A 17,492-nucleotide genomic window follows, 5' to 3' on the forward strand; every position below is an offset into this window, starting at 1 on the left:
AGTCAGATCCGTTCATTATGAACGGGGAACAGCAAGTAAACATGTGGAAGTATGATCACGAAATGTGCTGAGAGTAAGGCCATTGGAAAACTGAAAGGATTTCCTTGTGGCAGCCAATTTGGTTGAAACTGGAGCAGGGCCGACCCCAAAATATGTGGGGTCCTGTGCAAAACTTATTCATGATGTTTTTGTAAGTGATTTTTAAAATTTATTTTTTCAAATTTTACAGTAACTAAGAGATAATTAAATTTAAAAATTAGGCAATTAAGGTGAAAATAAAATATTTTCATATTATATAAATTAAGTCTGTGTTTCCATTATTATTAAAGATATTTATAATTATTTGCATAAAAATGTGTCTTTATAAATATTAATTTCTTTAAAATTATCAGTGTACTTACATAGCATAAGAACAGTCAGTGGCAAGGAATAAAAAAAAGTATTTTAAAATATTACACATTTTAGTATTTATAATATCACTTTAGTAAATGATACGATACAATAATAATGATTTGTTATTCTTTATAATGATTTTAATATTTTACAAAACACAGGGCTGCTGCTATCCTAAGTGCTGCCAGTAAGTGAAATCAAATTTTCCACCCAAAATACTTGGATTAAAAAATAAAAGGCATAAATAATTATTATTAGTTTATTGAAAAAGAAAAGAATTATAACTTCTCACATATCATGTAATGATACAACAAACAAAAATAAAAAATTCTTTCTGAAATTCTGGAAATAAACTTTAAATTCTAAATCACAGTAAAAGAGTGCACTTTTTTTCCCATGAAAAAATAAAATAAAATAAAATAAAAAATAAAATGGGAAAAAAATTCCTATTTTAATTTCTTCATCATATTTTAAACGTATAGATTAGGAGGTAAGTTTCGTGATGTTTATGAGCAATGCTAAAAAATTGAAATTATATAGAGAATCGAAACTATAAGCATATGCTAACAAATAAGTTTCACAGTTATATTTTTCATTATAAAAATTACCTTGAGAAAAAATCGAAATATATGATATTAACAAACTATTTTGTAACTGCAAAATATAATACAGATGATATAATACACAGATCCAGATAATAAGAAAATTACATAAGTGCAATTTCATGTACTATATTTATTTCAAATGAATTGTCTGTTGTGTTGAATACTGGTAAACGTTAACCAGTCAGATGATCAGCACTACTTCTGGTATGTGGGACAGGCGGTTGGATAGGTTTTAAGAGCAAAACTAAGTTGCAGAATGGTAATCCCTTTGACTCTTAATTCATGCTTAGCAGCACTAATTTCTTCAATTGCCTGAAGGCCAGAGGTGAACAATGTGTTTCCAGTTAAGTCTTTTGTAATCTGTTCATTACATGGAAATTTTCTTTGTTTTACTGAAACTATTTTAAATGTTTGATATCAAACGAAACATATGCATTGAGAATGAAGTATACGCTCAAGAGTGTAATTTTAAAGTCGACTCACGAAAGTGCTCTTGGAGTGACAATAATGTGTGTAACTAGACATTTAGATGGCTGTAGGCTCATTGATAGAAATGCAGAAAAGATGCAGATGATATTATTATTATTTAGATCATTTGTACATGGGGCCCTATTTGACAGAACCGGTTGAATATGCTTGTGGCCAGTGCTGAACTGGAGTTTAGAGTAATTGGTTAAGGATTATGAAATAAAGAATGGAAATGAAGACCATATGCTGAAATAGAAGGAAACAATGATCTTGAAGTTGAAAGTCTGGGTGAAAGCCAATGGCAGTAAAATGTGAGTTAATGAAATATGGAAGGGGATTAGGAGATGTAGAAAAAAGGGAGAGAAGAATGGTTTTTAATTTAGTACTATTTACTTTAGTTTATTTCCATAAGATGAATAACCATGTAATGTCCTCTTCCATCTAATTAAATTGTATTAATCTTTTTCTTTGCTATTTTTTAAGAGTTAACACTGAATGTTTTTTCAAATTATTGTGTGTGTGCAAGTGCATGTATGGGAACATACACACACCTAATACTACCGAGACCAGCATCTCTGTAGATAAGACAGTGTACCAGATATATTATTATAACAAATATTTACTGGACTCTGTTGTTTTATAAAAGTAATGATATACAGTCGAACTTCCCTATAACGAATTCGATAAATCCAGCGAAAAAATTCATTATAGAGAAATTTCGTTATACAGAGAATATCTTCTTTATTAGAAATTGTTATCTAATTAGAAAATGAAAACGAATCTACATTTATTTTTAATGTATTTTATTTCAAAAACATTCTTATTTAAATTACGTTTACACAATTTTCGCCGGTAAGTATCACAAATTAAAAAAATCTGCAATTTTCGTTTACACAGTACAATTAAAAAATTGTCTCATTCTCAAAGAAAACCTCACATTTGTTCAGAGCATTTAAAAACATTATCAGGAACATTTTCACAAAACTGTAGACCCATACGAACCGTTAATCATTTCTTCGTGAGTTGGCTTTTCTACGGGTTGTTCCGATGCATCATCATTAATTTCTTCGTGATCATGGTCGCATCTAACACTGTTCAGCAGTATTTCATCTTCATTTGGATGTTCTGCTGTGATCTACATAAACATAACTATCCAGTGTTATTTCATTTTCGATGTTTCCGGACGATTCTAATAATGTTCGAAAGTTTTTCAGTTGTGAAAGGGGCAGTTCATCCTCTTCGTCCAGTCGTTGTTCGACTTCTGTATTCAATGCAAATCCCGCTTTCGAAAAACAGTTTTGAATCGTGTATTCAGTGACATCATTTGCCCAAACTTTTGCCAGTTCAGAGATGCAATCTCTAAGGTTAATTGTAACCTCCAAGTTTCTATTTTCTGATAACGCATTGACAATCTTCATTATTATTCTCTTTCGATAATGAAATTTAAAATTTTTAATAATGCCTTAGTCCATTGGCTGGAGTTTTGACGTTACGTTTGGTGGTAAAAACAACTTCGCACTTTTAAGTTTGGCAGAAATACTGGCAGGATGTGCCAGACAGTTGTCAGTTACCAACATGATTTTCCTTTTTTCTTTTGTTATATGCTTGTCTAATTTTAATATCCATTCTTCAAAAATATCACTTGTCATCCATGCTTTTTTATTAAAAGGTGTAGTCAACTTCCAAAAATTTTGTGCCTCTAAAACATCTTGGGTTTTTTGATATTCCGATGACTAAAAGTCTTAATTTTTCACTTCCTGTCATATTTGCTCCAACTAGCACAGTGATTCTTTCTTTCTTTGCTTTGTTTTCCGCCAAAACATTTATCATCCTTAAAAGCAAGTGTTCTATTCGGTAAACATTTTAAAGAATAAACCCATTTCGTCAGCATTAAAACATCCTTACGCTCATATTCTTCCAAAATCGTCTTTAAGATATTGTTCCTCCAACTGTTGCAATCTTCTTCGCTTACATTAACACTTTCCCCACAAATAACCTTTTCCACAATTCTGTGGCGCTTCTTAAATTTATCTAGCCACCCAGTGCTCGCGTTAAATTCTGTATGTCCAAAGGACTGTGCAAATTTCAGAGCTTGTTGCTTAATTATTAGGCCCGATATTGGGATATTCTTTTCACGTATCATTTGCACCCATTTTAGAACAGCTTTATCAACATCTTCGTATATACACAACTTAATTCTCTTCTTGTCTGCTCCTCCTTCAATTGCATTTAAAATTGTTTCTCGATTTTTTTTAAAAATCGTAGATAAACTGTTTGCAGATATGGCATATTTCTCCGCAACATCATTTTTCTTAAAATCCTGCTCAATACCGTAACAATCTTTGCTTTGTCATTAATACTTAAACACTTTCTCTTTGACATTGTTTTCGCAATTGTAAAAATTACTGGACTACAGCTTTTGCCGATACATACACCGCAAACTTCGCTGCGCTGGCCATATAAGTACCGCCTACTCAATGATGTTCGCTTGCCAATTCAACAGTATCACTCCCTTTGAAGAAATATACGACTTTGTGAATTTCTTTTATTCTGCTTTCATTCATATATACACGAAAGAAAATTTGATTTTTTTTTTTTTTTTTTTTTTTTTTTTTATGAAAACCCCAAACACGAAAGGTATCAAACCCTATATTACTTAATACTGTGCATGGGTTGAAGGAGAAGTATGGAGGGAGGGGGATGCTAGAAACTTTGCTCTAGAGACTAAACATGGGTTTCACCACTTCAAGCCTCCAATAAGCAAAGTGGTGGTATTTCACCGGTTGATGAAAGTCATCTACCACCGTATGCTGTACGTTACTCTTCAGAAGAAAAAAAAAAATACAAGAACAGTATAGCCTATGTGATTGATGACGAACGAAATTAAAAAAAAAAAAAAAAAATCATGAAACCATCTACTGCGAGTCCAGTTAGACGAGAACGGACATATCATATAATGATTGACACGAAGGTCATGTGGTACAATTGAGGTGAGAAGCGAATGTCACTCAGTAGGCGTTACTAAAAACCGACTATGGTAGCATTCTATGTATTGCCGCTGCAGCATGCTAAAGATTTACCGCAGCGAATTTCGTTTTCCCCTGAGCCAACATTAATTTACAAATCTACCCTATTTATTGTAAAGTTTACGACCACTTTTAAGAAAACCCATTTGGTTTAATAACGGTAACAAATATGAAACAGACCCTCCTACGGGCGTCAATGGCCACAAGTGTTCATGATTATTTAATTCCAGATGCTAATGCACAATTTCGGAAGGAAGGAGGCAGTATATTTGAGCGGCTGTTTAGCAGTAAATGCTTGAAAATCTTCAAAAATGCTTTTACTAATTGTTTAAAAATTCGTTATAAAGAGACTAACACTTCGTTTTATGGGGTTAATTTTACATGTAATTTCGTTTCAAGGTGCAATGTTTCGCGAAAAAAATTCATAATATAGAGAAATTCGTTAAATAGAAGTGCGTAATAGAGAAGTTCCAATGTATTTCAAAAATACTCAAATTTTGATCACCAAGTTTAAAAAAAAAAATTCTAGCTTTAAGAGGGTTAAAGCTAAGGATAAATCTAACCTCAACGTACCACTACTTGATCAGCTTGTTATGCAGTGGTATAGTATACAATTTTCTGATATAGTTGAATTGGATTATGTGTATATAAAATATTGTACAATGACATTCATCTAGTAATGCTAACAGTATCTGACTTTACTTGATAGCTTAGCATTTACAAGGATGCTTTTTTTTAAATCTATTATTTGTAGGAGTTTGGAGTCATGGGGATTTTTGCATAATTAACCCAGTCACAAGAGGAATCCTGATGTTAGGAAGAAGGTAGGATTCCTTGTTAATATTTTAAATGTTTTACCATAGTATTGTGCATGCCTGTGAACAAATAAAACTAAGTATCCCCCTCTTTCAGGTTTTAAATTTAGAAATAACTGTTGTTGTGAAAGACCATTTCTAAAACAAGATATAAATCATCTTTTAAATAATATTATTTTTTTCAATACACTTCTCTCTAAGTTCACATATCAATTTTTTCCAAAAAAAAAAAAAATAATAAAAAACTGACAATGGAACTTTTGTTGAAATGTTATTGGCAAAATTCAAATGATCTTTTTTAAGCTTCTTTGAAGTAAAACAGCTTTTCTCTCTCTCTCCATAATATAATTATATTTTAGGCTTGCATTTAATTCAGAATGAAATGTTACATACTTGTATACCATTCTTGATTCTCTTTAACAAATACAGTGGTACCTTGGTATACCACTGTATTTGTTAAAATACACTGGTGTACAGAGTTGAATAAGTCCAACTTTGATATATGTCCTGTTTGGATGCGAAAAATTTTGTTTGGTATACGACCTTTGTTTGGAATACAGCTCGCGTGCGTCAAAATGAGTCACGACACCGTGCGCTACCCTTGTTTACCTCTCTTGAGACAAAGCCACGACTAAGAGATGCCAGATCTTACTCCCTCTCCAAAAACCGAATAAAAGCCGACCAAGGACGGACGCTAGCAAAGTACGCACGCCCATCCTCACTCAGCTTTCCGAATAAAATCGATCGACTGAATTCGGTTTTTGGAGAGGGGGGGGGTAAGATCTGGCATCTCTGCCACGACTGCCCATGAGCGTCAGTACGACAGTTTCTACCATTCAGTGAACAACCCGTGCTATAACTCTCTGTGAATTTTCACGTGATTTTGTGTTTTTTCATGTAAATGTTTTGTAAATTCATTAACCATGAGTTCTAAGAAAGTTAATGAGAAGAGCCACGCAACGAAGAAAATGGTTAGGATCACTATGGAGGTGAAAAAAGAGATTGTTGAAAAGTATGAAGGTGGCCTGCGTATCTGGGACTTGGCTGCTGCATACCGTATGCCGAGAACGACGGTATCTAAGATTGTGAAAAACAAAGACGTTATTAAATCTGCCAACGTTGCGAAGGGGGTGAAATCGATTATCAAACAAAGATCAGGGACATTAGAACATGTTGAGAAATTGCTTTTGATCTGGATAACAGAAAAACAGTGCTGGCGATAGCATATCGGAGGCAATGATTTGCGAAAAGGCAAAACTGATGCATGCTGATCTTTTGAAAAACAAGGCAGGAACGAGCCAAGAAAGTGAAGTGTTTAAAGCCAGCCATGGCTGGTTTGATAATTTTAAGAGGACTGGTATTCAGTGTTGTGAAGCATGGAGAGGGAGCCAGTGCTGATAAAGATGCCGCCAATGATTTTGTTACAGAGTTTGGGGAATTTGTGGTGGCTGAGGGTTTTGTTCCCAACAAGTTTAATTGTGACGAAACAGGCCTGTTTTGGAAGAAAATGCCTAACAGAACCTATATTACACAAGAGGAGAAGGCATTGCCAGGGCACAAGCCATGAAGAACAGGCTAACTCTCTTGTTCTGTGGCAATGCAAGTGGGGTTGCAAACTGAAGCCTCTACTGATCTACCACTCTGAAAACCCAAGGGCCTTTAAGAAACATAACGTGCAGAAAACTCAGTTACCTGTGATGTGGAGGTCAAACAGCAAGGCTTGGGTAACCAGAGAATATTTCAGCGAGTGGTTTAATGTTATGTTTGGGCCAAGTTGAAATTATGTTCCTAAAATAATTTAGAAAATTAAGCCAATTGTATTAATTATATATAATTTATTCAATCCATATTATATATAATTGGTATACGACCTTTGTTTGGAATACAACTCACGTGCGTCAAAATGAGTCACAACACCGCACGCTACCCTTGTTTACCTCTCTCGAGACAAAAAGCCACGACTCAGAGATGCCAGATCTTACCCCATCTCCAAAAATTGAATAAAAACCGACCAAGGACAGACGCTTGCAAAGTACGCGCGTCCGTCCTCACTCGGCTTTCCGAATAAAACCGACCGAGGACGTATGCGCACACGTTGAGCGCTTACGTCCTTGATCGACTGAATTCGGTTTTTGGAGAGGGGGTAAGATCTGGCATCTCTGCCACGAGCGCCAGTATGACAGTTTCTGTCATTCAGTGAACAACTTGCGCTATAACTCTCTGTGAATTTTCATATGATTTTGTGTTTTTTTGCTTAAATTTTTTGTAAATTCATTAACCATGAGTTCTAAGAAAGTTAGAGAAGAGCCAAGCAACGAAGAAAATGGTTAGGATTACCATGGAGGTGAAAAAAGAGATTGTTGAAAAGTATGAAGGTGGCATGCATATCCGGGACTTGGCTTCTGCATACCGTATGCCGAGAACGACGGTATCTACGATTGTGAAAAACAAAGACATTATTAAATCTGCTAACATTGCGAAGGGGATGAAATCAATTACCAAACAAAGATCAGGGACATTAGAGCATGTTGAGAAATTGCTTTTGATCTGGATAACAGAAAAACAGTGTGCTGGCAATAGCGTATCGGAAGCAATGATTTGCGAAAAGGCAAAACTGATTCATGCTGATCTTTTGAAAAACAAGGCAGGAACAAGCCAAGAAAGTGAAGTGTTTAAAGCCAGCCACGGCTGGTTTGATGATTTTAAGAAGAGGACTGGCATTCACAGTGTTGTGAGGCATGGAGAGGGAGCCAGTGCTGATAAAGATGCTGCCAATGATTTTGTTAGAGTTTGGGGAATTTGTAGAGGCTTGAGGGTTTTGTTCCCCAACAAGTGTTTAATTGTAACAAAACAGGCCTGTTTTGGAAGAAAATGCCTAACAGGACCTATATTACATAAGAGGAGAAGGCATTGCCAGGGCACAAGCCAATGAAGGGCAGGCTAACTCTCTTGTTCTGTGGCAATGCAAGTGGGGTTGCAAACCGAAGCCTCTACTGATCTACCACTCTGAAAAACCGAGGGCCTTTAAGAAACATAATGTGCAGAAAACTCAGTTACCTGTGATGTGGAGGTCAAACAGCAAGGCTTAGGTAACCAGAGAATATTTCAGCGAGTGGTTCAATATTATGTTTGGGCCAAGTGTAAAAAGTTATTTAGAAGAGAAAAACCTGCCTCTGAAGGTCCTCCTCATAATGGACAATGCTCCAGCTCACCCTCCAAGCTTGCAGGGTTAAGTCTGTTGACCCTGAAGTCAAACTCTGCTGCCAGAGTTGAGTTTGACTTCATCACTGTAAAATTCCTCCCCCCTAACATGACTCCTCTCATTTAGCCCATGGACCAGCAGGTCATCAGTAATTTCAAGAAACTCTATACTAAAGCACTATTCCAGAGGTACTTTGAAGTGACCTCTGACACAGAATTAACCCTGATGGTTTTGGAAAGAACACTTTACTATCATCCATTGCATATCTCTCATTGACAAAGCCTGGCAGGAAGTTTCCTACAGAACAATGAACTCTGCTTGGAGGAATTTGTGGCTAGAAGCAGTGACTGAAAGGGACTTTGAGGCTATGCCTATAGTGGAGGATATTGTCTCTCTGGCCCGGTCCATGTGTCTGGATGTGAGTGATGGTGATGTGGAGGAGTTAGTGGAGGGGCATAGGGAAGAGCTGACCACTGAGGAGCTGCAGGAACTTGAGAAGGAGGAGCACAAGACTAAGATGGATACACTCTCTTCAGGCTCGGAGGAGGAGGAGATGGAGGAAGCCCCTACTTCATTAATCAAGGAAATCTTTGTCAAATGGATGGATGTCAAAAACTTTGCAGAGAAGTACCGCCCCAACAAAGCCCAAACAAGCCGTAATAGCATTGTCTGGAATGACCAGACAATGTCACAGTTCCGAAACATCCTGAGGAGAAGGCAGAAGCAAAGTTCTTTGGACAGATTTTTAGTAAACGTCAAACCTGGTGATCCTCAAGTAGGGAAAAGAGACAGAAAAGAGAAAATTAAAGTTTGTTAAATTTTCATTTATTTCATCTAATTGCTTTTGTATTTATGTATTTTAGTATTAAGCAGCATTTAAATTATTTTAATCATTTTCCCTTTATTTTTTATGGGAAAAATTCATTTGGTATACGTTCTGTTTGGCACAAGTCCAAGGATCTGGAACGGATTAAGGACGTATACCGAGGTACCACTGTATATGTTTTATTCCTTTAAAATTGAATTAAGCATACTTCAGTGTGCCGCAGGCACTCCAAGCAATCTACTTCTCCTCATAGATACCTCAACTTCTTCAATAACAACAATTGAATTAATTCAATAGCAAACTGCAGCATAATGATATATGAGCATGTACTGCTAAATTAAACAAATTCCATTAAGCACAAATTGCTATCTTTCCACCTTCTTTACATTGTTTTTTCTTTTTATTATTAATTTTTATTAATGTGCATGTTTGGAACATCTATTGATGTTCCAAACATGCACATTAATAAAAATCCGTAGTCTGTTACATATGTTCATTACGATGCTTTGTCATTACAATGCATTGTTAGTGCCAGTTATCAGTACTAATATTGTAATAATGGCAACAATAGGAGAGCATATGGTTTTTTTTTTTTTTCCTTTTCTCTCTTTTTTCTTTACAAATTGCATGAATAATTGCAGCTTAAATTATTTAAACATGATGGATCAGCATGAGATTTTTGCAACAGTAAGTGCATATGCTTTTTAATTTTCATTTACATTTATGACTAATTTTTATTTAGCATGTATCTCAGCTAAGCAAGCTTTACACCTTAGGCTATGATTAAGAATTAATTGTTGCATATTGATGTTACATCTGTTGCTTGTGAAAGAGTTAAATATTTTAAACATATATGTAATTAGTTATTAATATTGAATTAAACAATGCATTTGTTCCACAATATCAAGTATATGTACTCATTCCTGTATTAAAAATGTTAAGTATATTGATATTTGATCTTTATAATAAAGAAATGAATAGCAAAAAAGCAACAACCACCTTTCAGTGAGATAATAAAGTAGTGAAATAAAGCAAAATGAAATTTTGAAATGATAAAACACGTGTAATGTGCTAACTCAGACTGATGATGTTTGGATACCTTAAGTATTATCAAATATTCATCTCAGTTCATTACCTCTAGTTTTTTTTTTTAACTTAGTAACACAACTTTCACTGCACTATTTTGTAATTTGCTGTTTCCTGCATAGATAATTTGGAGTTCACACCACAGGTCTGGACTTAGATGTCTCACTGAAGTCCTTTTGAGATTAGTTTTAAAATGCTGCTGTTACACTTTCCATTCTAAAATTTGTCCATTTATCAACTATATTATATCATGCATATGTTTTAATATAATTAATATGGTATATTTTAATATTGTAAAAGTAGAACCTTAAGTAACTGTTTGTATCAAAACTTTGAAATGTGATCCAAACACAACAGTGATAACTTTTCTACTGATGCTAGAAATATTTTTGAAATATAGTCACATATTGTACTTGGATTTTAAATTTGGTCTGATAAAATGTTTGCCCAATTAAGGACAGAAATAGCAGAAATATTATCAAATTTAGTAATGATCCTGAAGAGAGAGGAAAAAGAAAAAAAAAAAAAAACACAATGTGCTATTAATTTTTTTGAGAAAATAGATTTATTGATTTATGTTTCAGAGAAAAACAAATTATCTAGTTGATTTGATTCACATTTATTCATAGAGCAGATTTTTTAATTTTAGATAATCGTTGTTTTTTTTTTTTTTTTTTTTCCCCTTCTGTCTTTGCAGTGATGGAACTTTGAATCCTAATGGTGTAAGATTTGGCAGTGCAGAGATATATAATGTTGGTAAGAATATCTCATGTTTTTTTTTTTTTTTTTAATGACATTTAATTGAACATTACTGTTCATTTTGATAATCTGAAGCACATTGAAAAATATTACTATAATATTTAGTAAGTTCTAAAAAAAATCTCTGATAACTTTTGCTGAGCATTATCATTTCACTAAGTGAACACATTATCATGTGTTCACTTAGTTTTGAATGTTTGGAAATTCTTTATTCAAAATATTAATTACACAATAACATCTTGTCTCCTTTCTTCGTGTGAAATTGTTTCCGTTGCTGACCAAATGAGAAAATAAAACAAAGCCATCCAAGACAGTACAACTGTCTGTGTTGACTTAAATTTGATACCAGCAATATCGAATTTTTATGGAAGTAAAATATGCCTATTCACAAAGCACATCGAATGATTGGAATTGAAAAGAAACTCCAGAATGCCAGCGAGACGACATTGTTTCCTTTGGACTTAAAATTATCACAAAATGAAGTGAGTAAGTACTTAAATGACTGGAAGAAATTTCAGAAGTGAAAACTCCAGAATGCCATTGAGAAGATGATATGTCTGTTTTACTAGTTCCAAGTTGCCACAAGCTGATGTGATTAATCATTTTTAGAGAAGAATAAAAAGTCCTTTTAGTGGAGTTAGATTGGAATTTTTGTGCATCACATATAAAGAATAAATTGCAAAAATACAGAAATTCAAGTGAAATAGTAGCAGGTGAATGAAGAACAGTGTTTGATAACTCTGCAACCAATAAGTGAACACATTCCTAATCCATAAGTCACCAAAAGCTGTGAAAAATGAACCAGAAATGTGTAGGCACAAATATAAATAGTCATAAACCCAAACATATTAGTATTAATAACCAAAAATGGTTATGCTGCATCTAGATCTCTATACAGTACTCAGAGTGCAGTCTAACTATTGCATTATGTAATGGGATAATTACCTCCTTGTCTTGTTCCTGCTGGCAGAATTCTTGTATATCATTGATAGAATCCATGAGCTCTCCTAGCATTGATAAAGGCATATCAGGCTTAATGTGTAAGTTTTCAGATGATACAAAGGTTGGCAGGGTGGTTAATGATAGAAATAAGACTTAGAAAAATTATACAGATGGGCTTAGAATTGGCAGTTGAAGTTTAACCTGGAAAAATGCAAGGTACTGCATATGGGATGAGGTAAGTTCAGAATAACATACCAGTTGAGTGGTACTGCATTCAAGGTAGTGGAAAAAGAAAAAGATCTGGATGTAACTGCACAGTCAGAAGTGAAGTTCTCTGAACAGTGTAGACAGGCTACTAGGATTTTGTCAGTGATATACAGGAATTTTGCCACTGGGGATAAGGAGGTGATTATCCTGTATATTGAAACTGCTAGAAAAAGTACTGCTTCCGATCCTCGCTAAGCAAATCCTGCCAGACAATCCTCCACAAATCCACTATGCACTCCCACATACATCAACTGTGACCAACCTTCTAGCAATAACTAACAGAATCCTCACAGCCTTTGAGAACAGAGACGAGCCGGCAGACACCTACATAGACATTGAATCTGCATTTGATGCTGTGCACATCCCATCTCTCCTAAAACTACCAGAAAAGCACTATCAGATAGGAGGAGACATCTTAGCTTTCCTCACATCTCTGCTGAATAATCAAATAGTCAAATTATCTGTAGATAACTCACGATACCGCAAAGTAATCTCAGTTGGAATCCCGCAAGGGGAAGTGTTATCTGGCCTCCTCTTCACTGCCTTTATTGCTCCACTGGTAATCCAAAAGTTAAATATCCTAGTTTATGCTGACGATCTAAAGTTACTCATACTAATAAAAGCAAGCCAAAACCTTCAAGTCTCAGAAGAGACTTGGTGAGGTTAAAGATGCATTGCAGGATCATCTAGACAAGACTGCAGCAATAATTCAGACACAGCATGGGTTTGTTAAGGGAAAGCCTTGTCTGACAAATTTGATAGGATATTATGATGTGGTTACAAAGGAACTGGATGCAAAAAATAATTTTGATATCACATATTTGGATTTCAGGAAAGCTTTTGACACTGTTGTGCATGAAAGACTATTGTACAAATTGGAGCAGAATGGTATTAAGGGTAAGTTGCTACAATTGATAAAAGGATGGTTAAGTGGGAGAAGACAGAGGGTGGTGATCAATGGGTGCTGCTCTTCGTGGACTAATGTTATTAGTGGAGTCCCACAGGGTTCGGTGTTGGGTCCACTGTTGTTTTGTATATTTATCAATGATATTGATGAAGGTATATCAGGCTTAATGTCGAAGTTTGCAGATGATACAAAGGTTGGCAGGGTTGTTAAGGACAGTAATGGCAGTGTGCTACTGCAACAGGATCTAGATAATTTGGGCAGATGGGCTAAGAAGTGGCAACTGAAGTTTAACCTTGACAAATGCAAAGTACTGCATATGGGTAGAAGTAACCCCAGAGAAACGTACCAACTGTGTGGTACTACACTTAAGGTGGTAGAAAATGAAAAAGACCTGGGAGTAATTGTGCAGTCAGATATGAAGTTTTCTGAGCAATGCAGACAGGCTGCCAGGGCAGGTCATGGGGTTTTGGCAATGATATATAGGAATTTTGCTAGCAGGGAAAAGGAGGTGATTATCCCTCTGTATAGGGCAATGGTCAGGCCATGCCTTGAGTACTGCGTACAGGTCTGGAGGCCTAATTTTAGGAAAGATGTAGATTACTTGAGCGTGTACAGAGAAGGGCAACAAGGTTGGTGAGGGGAATGAAGGGATCCTCTTACCAAGAGAGGCTTAAGTTCTGCAAATTGCAGTGGCTGGAGACTAGGCACCTGCACGGTGATCTGATTGAGGTGTATAAGGCCTTGAATGGGTTGAGCATGCTGAATTCTGATGGGATCCTTCCACTTGTTCAGATTATGAACCTAAGGGGGCATAAATTCAAATTAAGAAAGGACAGATGTAGAATAGATGTGCGGAAATTTGCCTTTAGCCAGCAGGTGGTTAATTGCTGGAACAAACTTTCATCTGTCGTTTTGGAAGTTGATAGGTTGAATAAATTTAAGGAGGAACTGGACAGGCATTTGGAGGGAATGGTGTGTGTTTTTTTTTTTTTTTTTTGGCTGATGCTGCATAAGCTCATACACTTGCTTTCTTGCATCACATGCCACTACTACTACTCTCCTCAGTATGTATCTACCTCAAACAATTTGGTCTGCGTATCAATCCCGAGAAGTCAGAAATCATGGTCTTCTCATTAAAGAAACAGCCAACAAAAATCTATCCAACCTTCAATGGAGCTCTCATCCCTCTTGTCCAACATCACATTGACCTAGGAATAAGTTTCGATCTGAAACTTCTTTTCGGCCAGCATGTAGACGTACTCCTTACAAAAGCCGCCAGTCTGAGAGATGGATATGTAAGCAACATCTGCACCACGTAACAGACAAATCCACCATGGTGAGATACATCTCAACAATAGTGTATCCGCCACTTCTCTATGCTGTAGAGATTTGGGCATCTGCATCTCCTTCTACCATCAAACCGGTTTTCTTATCGGAGTACTGGCTTCTCAAGTGGGCATGCCACAAACTTAGTCTGCCTCCACAGCTCCGGACCACCGATAAGGCCAATGCACTTAACAAGACAAGGCTCAAATCGCTCATTAATGAAAGAAGGCTTGTCACAACAGTCAAACTCATGACCGGTCTCATCTCTTCCCCCCTTCTTCTGGGAAAACTGTGCATGGAGGATCCCACCAGCACATCTACGAGCAATCCCCCAGTTATGTTGTCCTCTGCAAAGATGCCTTCATCTGTCGGACCGGTTTCTTCCTCAGCAGATCCTATCTCAAGTCCAGGACCTAGATGTTGACTTCAATAAGTTCTGTTGTGATAGACAATATAGGAAAGGAATACTCAGTGGGGTAGCCAAGGCTACTACTATTATAATTTGATTCTTGAGCAATGTATATTCTTAACCCATAGAACTATGTACATATTTCTGCACTTCAATGTATATCCTTATTGTATGTATTGTGAAGCAAATAATTGTACGCTCACTTAATGTTCTATATATGTAGTATACTAAAGTCATTTCTCCATTTTCCTGTACTTTTTTTGCACTTATTATTTATTTATGTATTTTGGTTCCTGAGGCAATAATGTCTCTGTAGTACAATGTTAACCCCTGGCCACTGTGCCGTGATGGGCTGTTGCAACTAATATTATGTAAATTATCATTCTAGGTGTTGCAATAAAGATTCTTCTTATAAGGCAATGGTTATGCCACATTTCAAATACTGTGCATACAGGTCTGGAAGACTCAATTTAGGAAGGATGTGGATCTGGTGGAGTGGGTGCAGATGAAGGGTAACAAGATTAGTCAGGGGCACAAAAGGATACTCTTAACAAAAAAAGATTTTAGTTCTGCAAATTGTAGCATCTGGAAACTAAGCACCTGCGAGGAAATCAGAGTTGTTTAAGGCATTGACTGGATTGAGTAAATTAATTGCTGACGGCATCCTTATTGTTGCTAAAGCAATACACATAAGAGGATATAAACTTAAATTGAAAGGTTGATTGCAGGATATATTGTTAAAAATTTGTTTTCAGCCAGAGTAATTGTTTGATTGAACAAACTCCCATCTGGTGTTGTGGAAGTGGGTAGTTGAAATAAATTTAAGGAAGGATTAGGATGAATTACTAGAGATGATGGATAGACGATGTGGGAAGTTTTTTTTGACTGATGCTGCATAAGCTTGCTGCCTTGCATAATTTGCCATTGCTAATACAATTCTAAGCTGCTTCTAATTGAGGATAAAGTACAGTTTTTCTCTGCTTTTATGTGTGTTTCATCATAGCAAATTGGCTGTAATGCAATTGATTAATAGGCGAATGCTGTTTGTAAAGTGTGAACTTTCGCACTTTACAAACGGGAAAAAATCAACACAACACTTTTTTTTTAAGCAAAAAAACAACAACACTGACATTACAATATTTATTTTAGAATTACTAATCAAATTATTTACTAAATATAATATTTTTTGTCCTCTGGGGAATTTTTTTCTCACTTGGCAGTCAACATGTTAAAGGTAGGATGAGGTGGTTAGCTGTTGGGTAAACTGTATGTGCTAAAATAACCATCGGTGATCCGACACACTCTAATCCAGCACCCCACAGGTCCCAACGCTGCCACATTAGTGATGATCGACCTGTATTACGTTATAGCAAAAATGACTGTATATGTATATAATAATTCTGTTTCAACCTTCAAATAGTAAAGGCTATCCTTTAATTACTAAAATATAAATTTACTAAAATGATCTTAATTTTTTAAGAAAGAAGAGCCAAAAGATACAAAATTTTGAGATGCAACTACAGGTCGACCATCATATTTGCAATGCAAAATAACAGATGGTAAAGCATGCTGGGCAGAAAAATAGATTAAAACTAGGCAAAAGCATGCAAAGCTGCATCTGAAGTACTGAGGGAAGATTATTCACAATAATTGGGCATGATAATGCATATAAAAATATATGAATCCAAAATAGACTAGACAGGACTGGTACATTGGGCCTAAATAAATTAATGTGGCAAAGATGTTAATGTTATACTGAGACAAGATAGTGTGTGCAAAGCTTAAATGAACTGATAGTTTGAAGAAATTTATAAAAAAAAAAAAAAAAAAGTCCACCACATGTGCTACATTATTCTTCTGTACTTCTGTTTTGTATGTGGCAAACTATCATTATTGTTTTTTTTTTTTTTTTTTTATTTTGGTGATTCTGGATTTTATTTTTTGGTCTTGTCCATGGTCCGTTGAGAGCCAGAAAATGAAAGTTTACTGTATTATCTTTTTAGTAATTTATAGTTGCATGTAAACATGCTCTTTTTTACATTATATAAGTAGGATAAGAATTTAATTTGAAATGTTATGCTATTTTGAAAAAGTTAATAGTAACTCTGCATAAGTTCAGAAATGTGGAGTTAACGAAATTGTTTTTAAATTCTGAACTTTATGGTATCCCTCCAATCAAATTTTACCAGATTTTTATCATATTATAAGAAACTTTCAGTAATATAAGTAATGTAGAAATGCTGTATTTCAGTGGAGGCCTTTAAGGAAGTTCAGGATAGCTTATGTGTGTCCCAGTATGGAAAAAATGGAGATGAAAGAGTTGTGTTATTTTTAAAGTTAGCATTAGGACAATCACTTTCCAAAGATTTGATTCAAAGGATACAATTAGCCATTCGAAAAGAATTATCTGCTCGCCACGTACCCTCAGTTGTCCTGAAAACGGATGATATTCCTGTAAGTA

The 17,492-nt window shown here is 35.4% G+C and overlaps 1 protein-coding gene across 1 annotated transcript in view; it reads left to right on the forward strand.

Annotated features, from left to right (window-relative positions):
- The window catches only part of LOC150090206 (acetoacetyl-CoA synthetase-like), a 93,283-nt gene that overhangs the window by 62,877 nt on the left and 12,914 nt on the right, over positions 1 to 17,492 (forward strand). Inside the window, exons 15-17 of the mRNA XM_090369019.1 lie at positions 5,247 to 5,316; positions 11,119 to 11,177; positions 17,283 to 17,485. Coding sequence (XP_090225145.1) covers positions 5,247 to 5,316; positions 11,119 to 11,177; positions 17,283 to 17,485 — 332 coding nt within the window. The remainder of the gene's footprint in view (positions 1 to 5,246; positions 5,317 to 11,118; positions 11,178 to 17,282; positions 17,486 to 17,492) is intronic.

Source organism: Mastigoproctus giganteus, chromosome 2, assembly GCF_048544385.1.
Source record: "Mastigoproctus giganteus isolate SK-2022 chromosome 2, ASM4854438v1, whole genome shotgun sequence".
In the NCBI taxonomy this organism is placed as follows: domain Eukaryota; kingdom Metazoa; phylum Arthropoda; class Arachnida; order Uropygi; family Thelyphonidae; genus Mastigoproctus; species Mastigoproctus giganteus.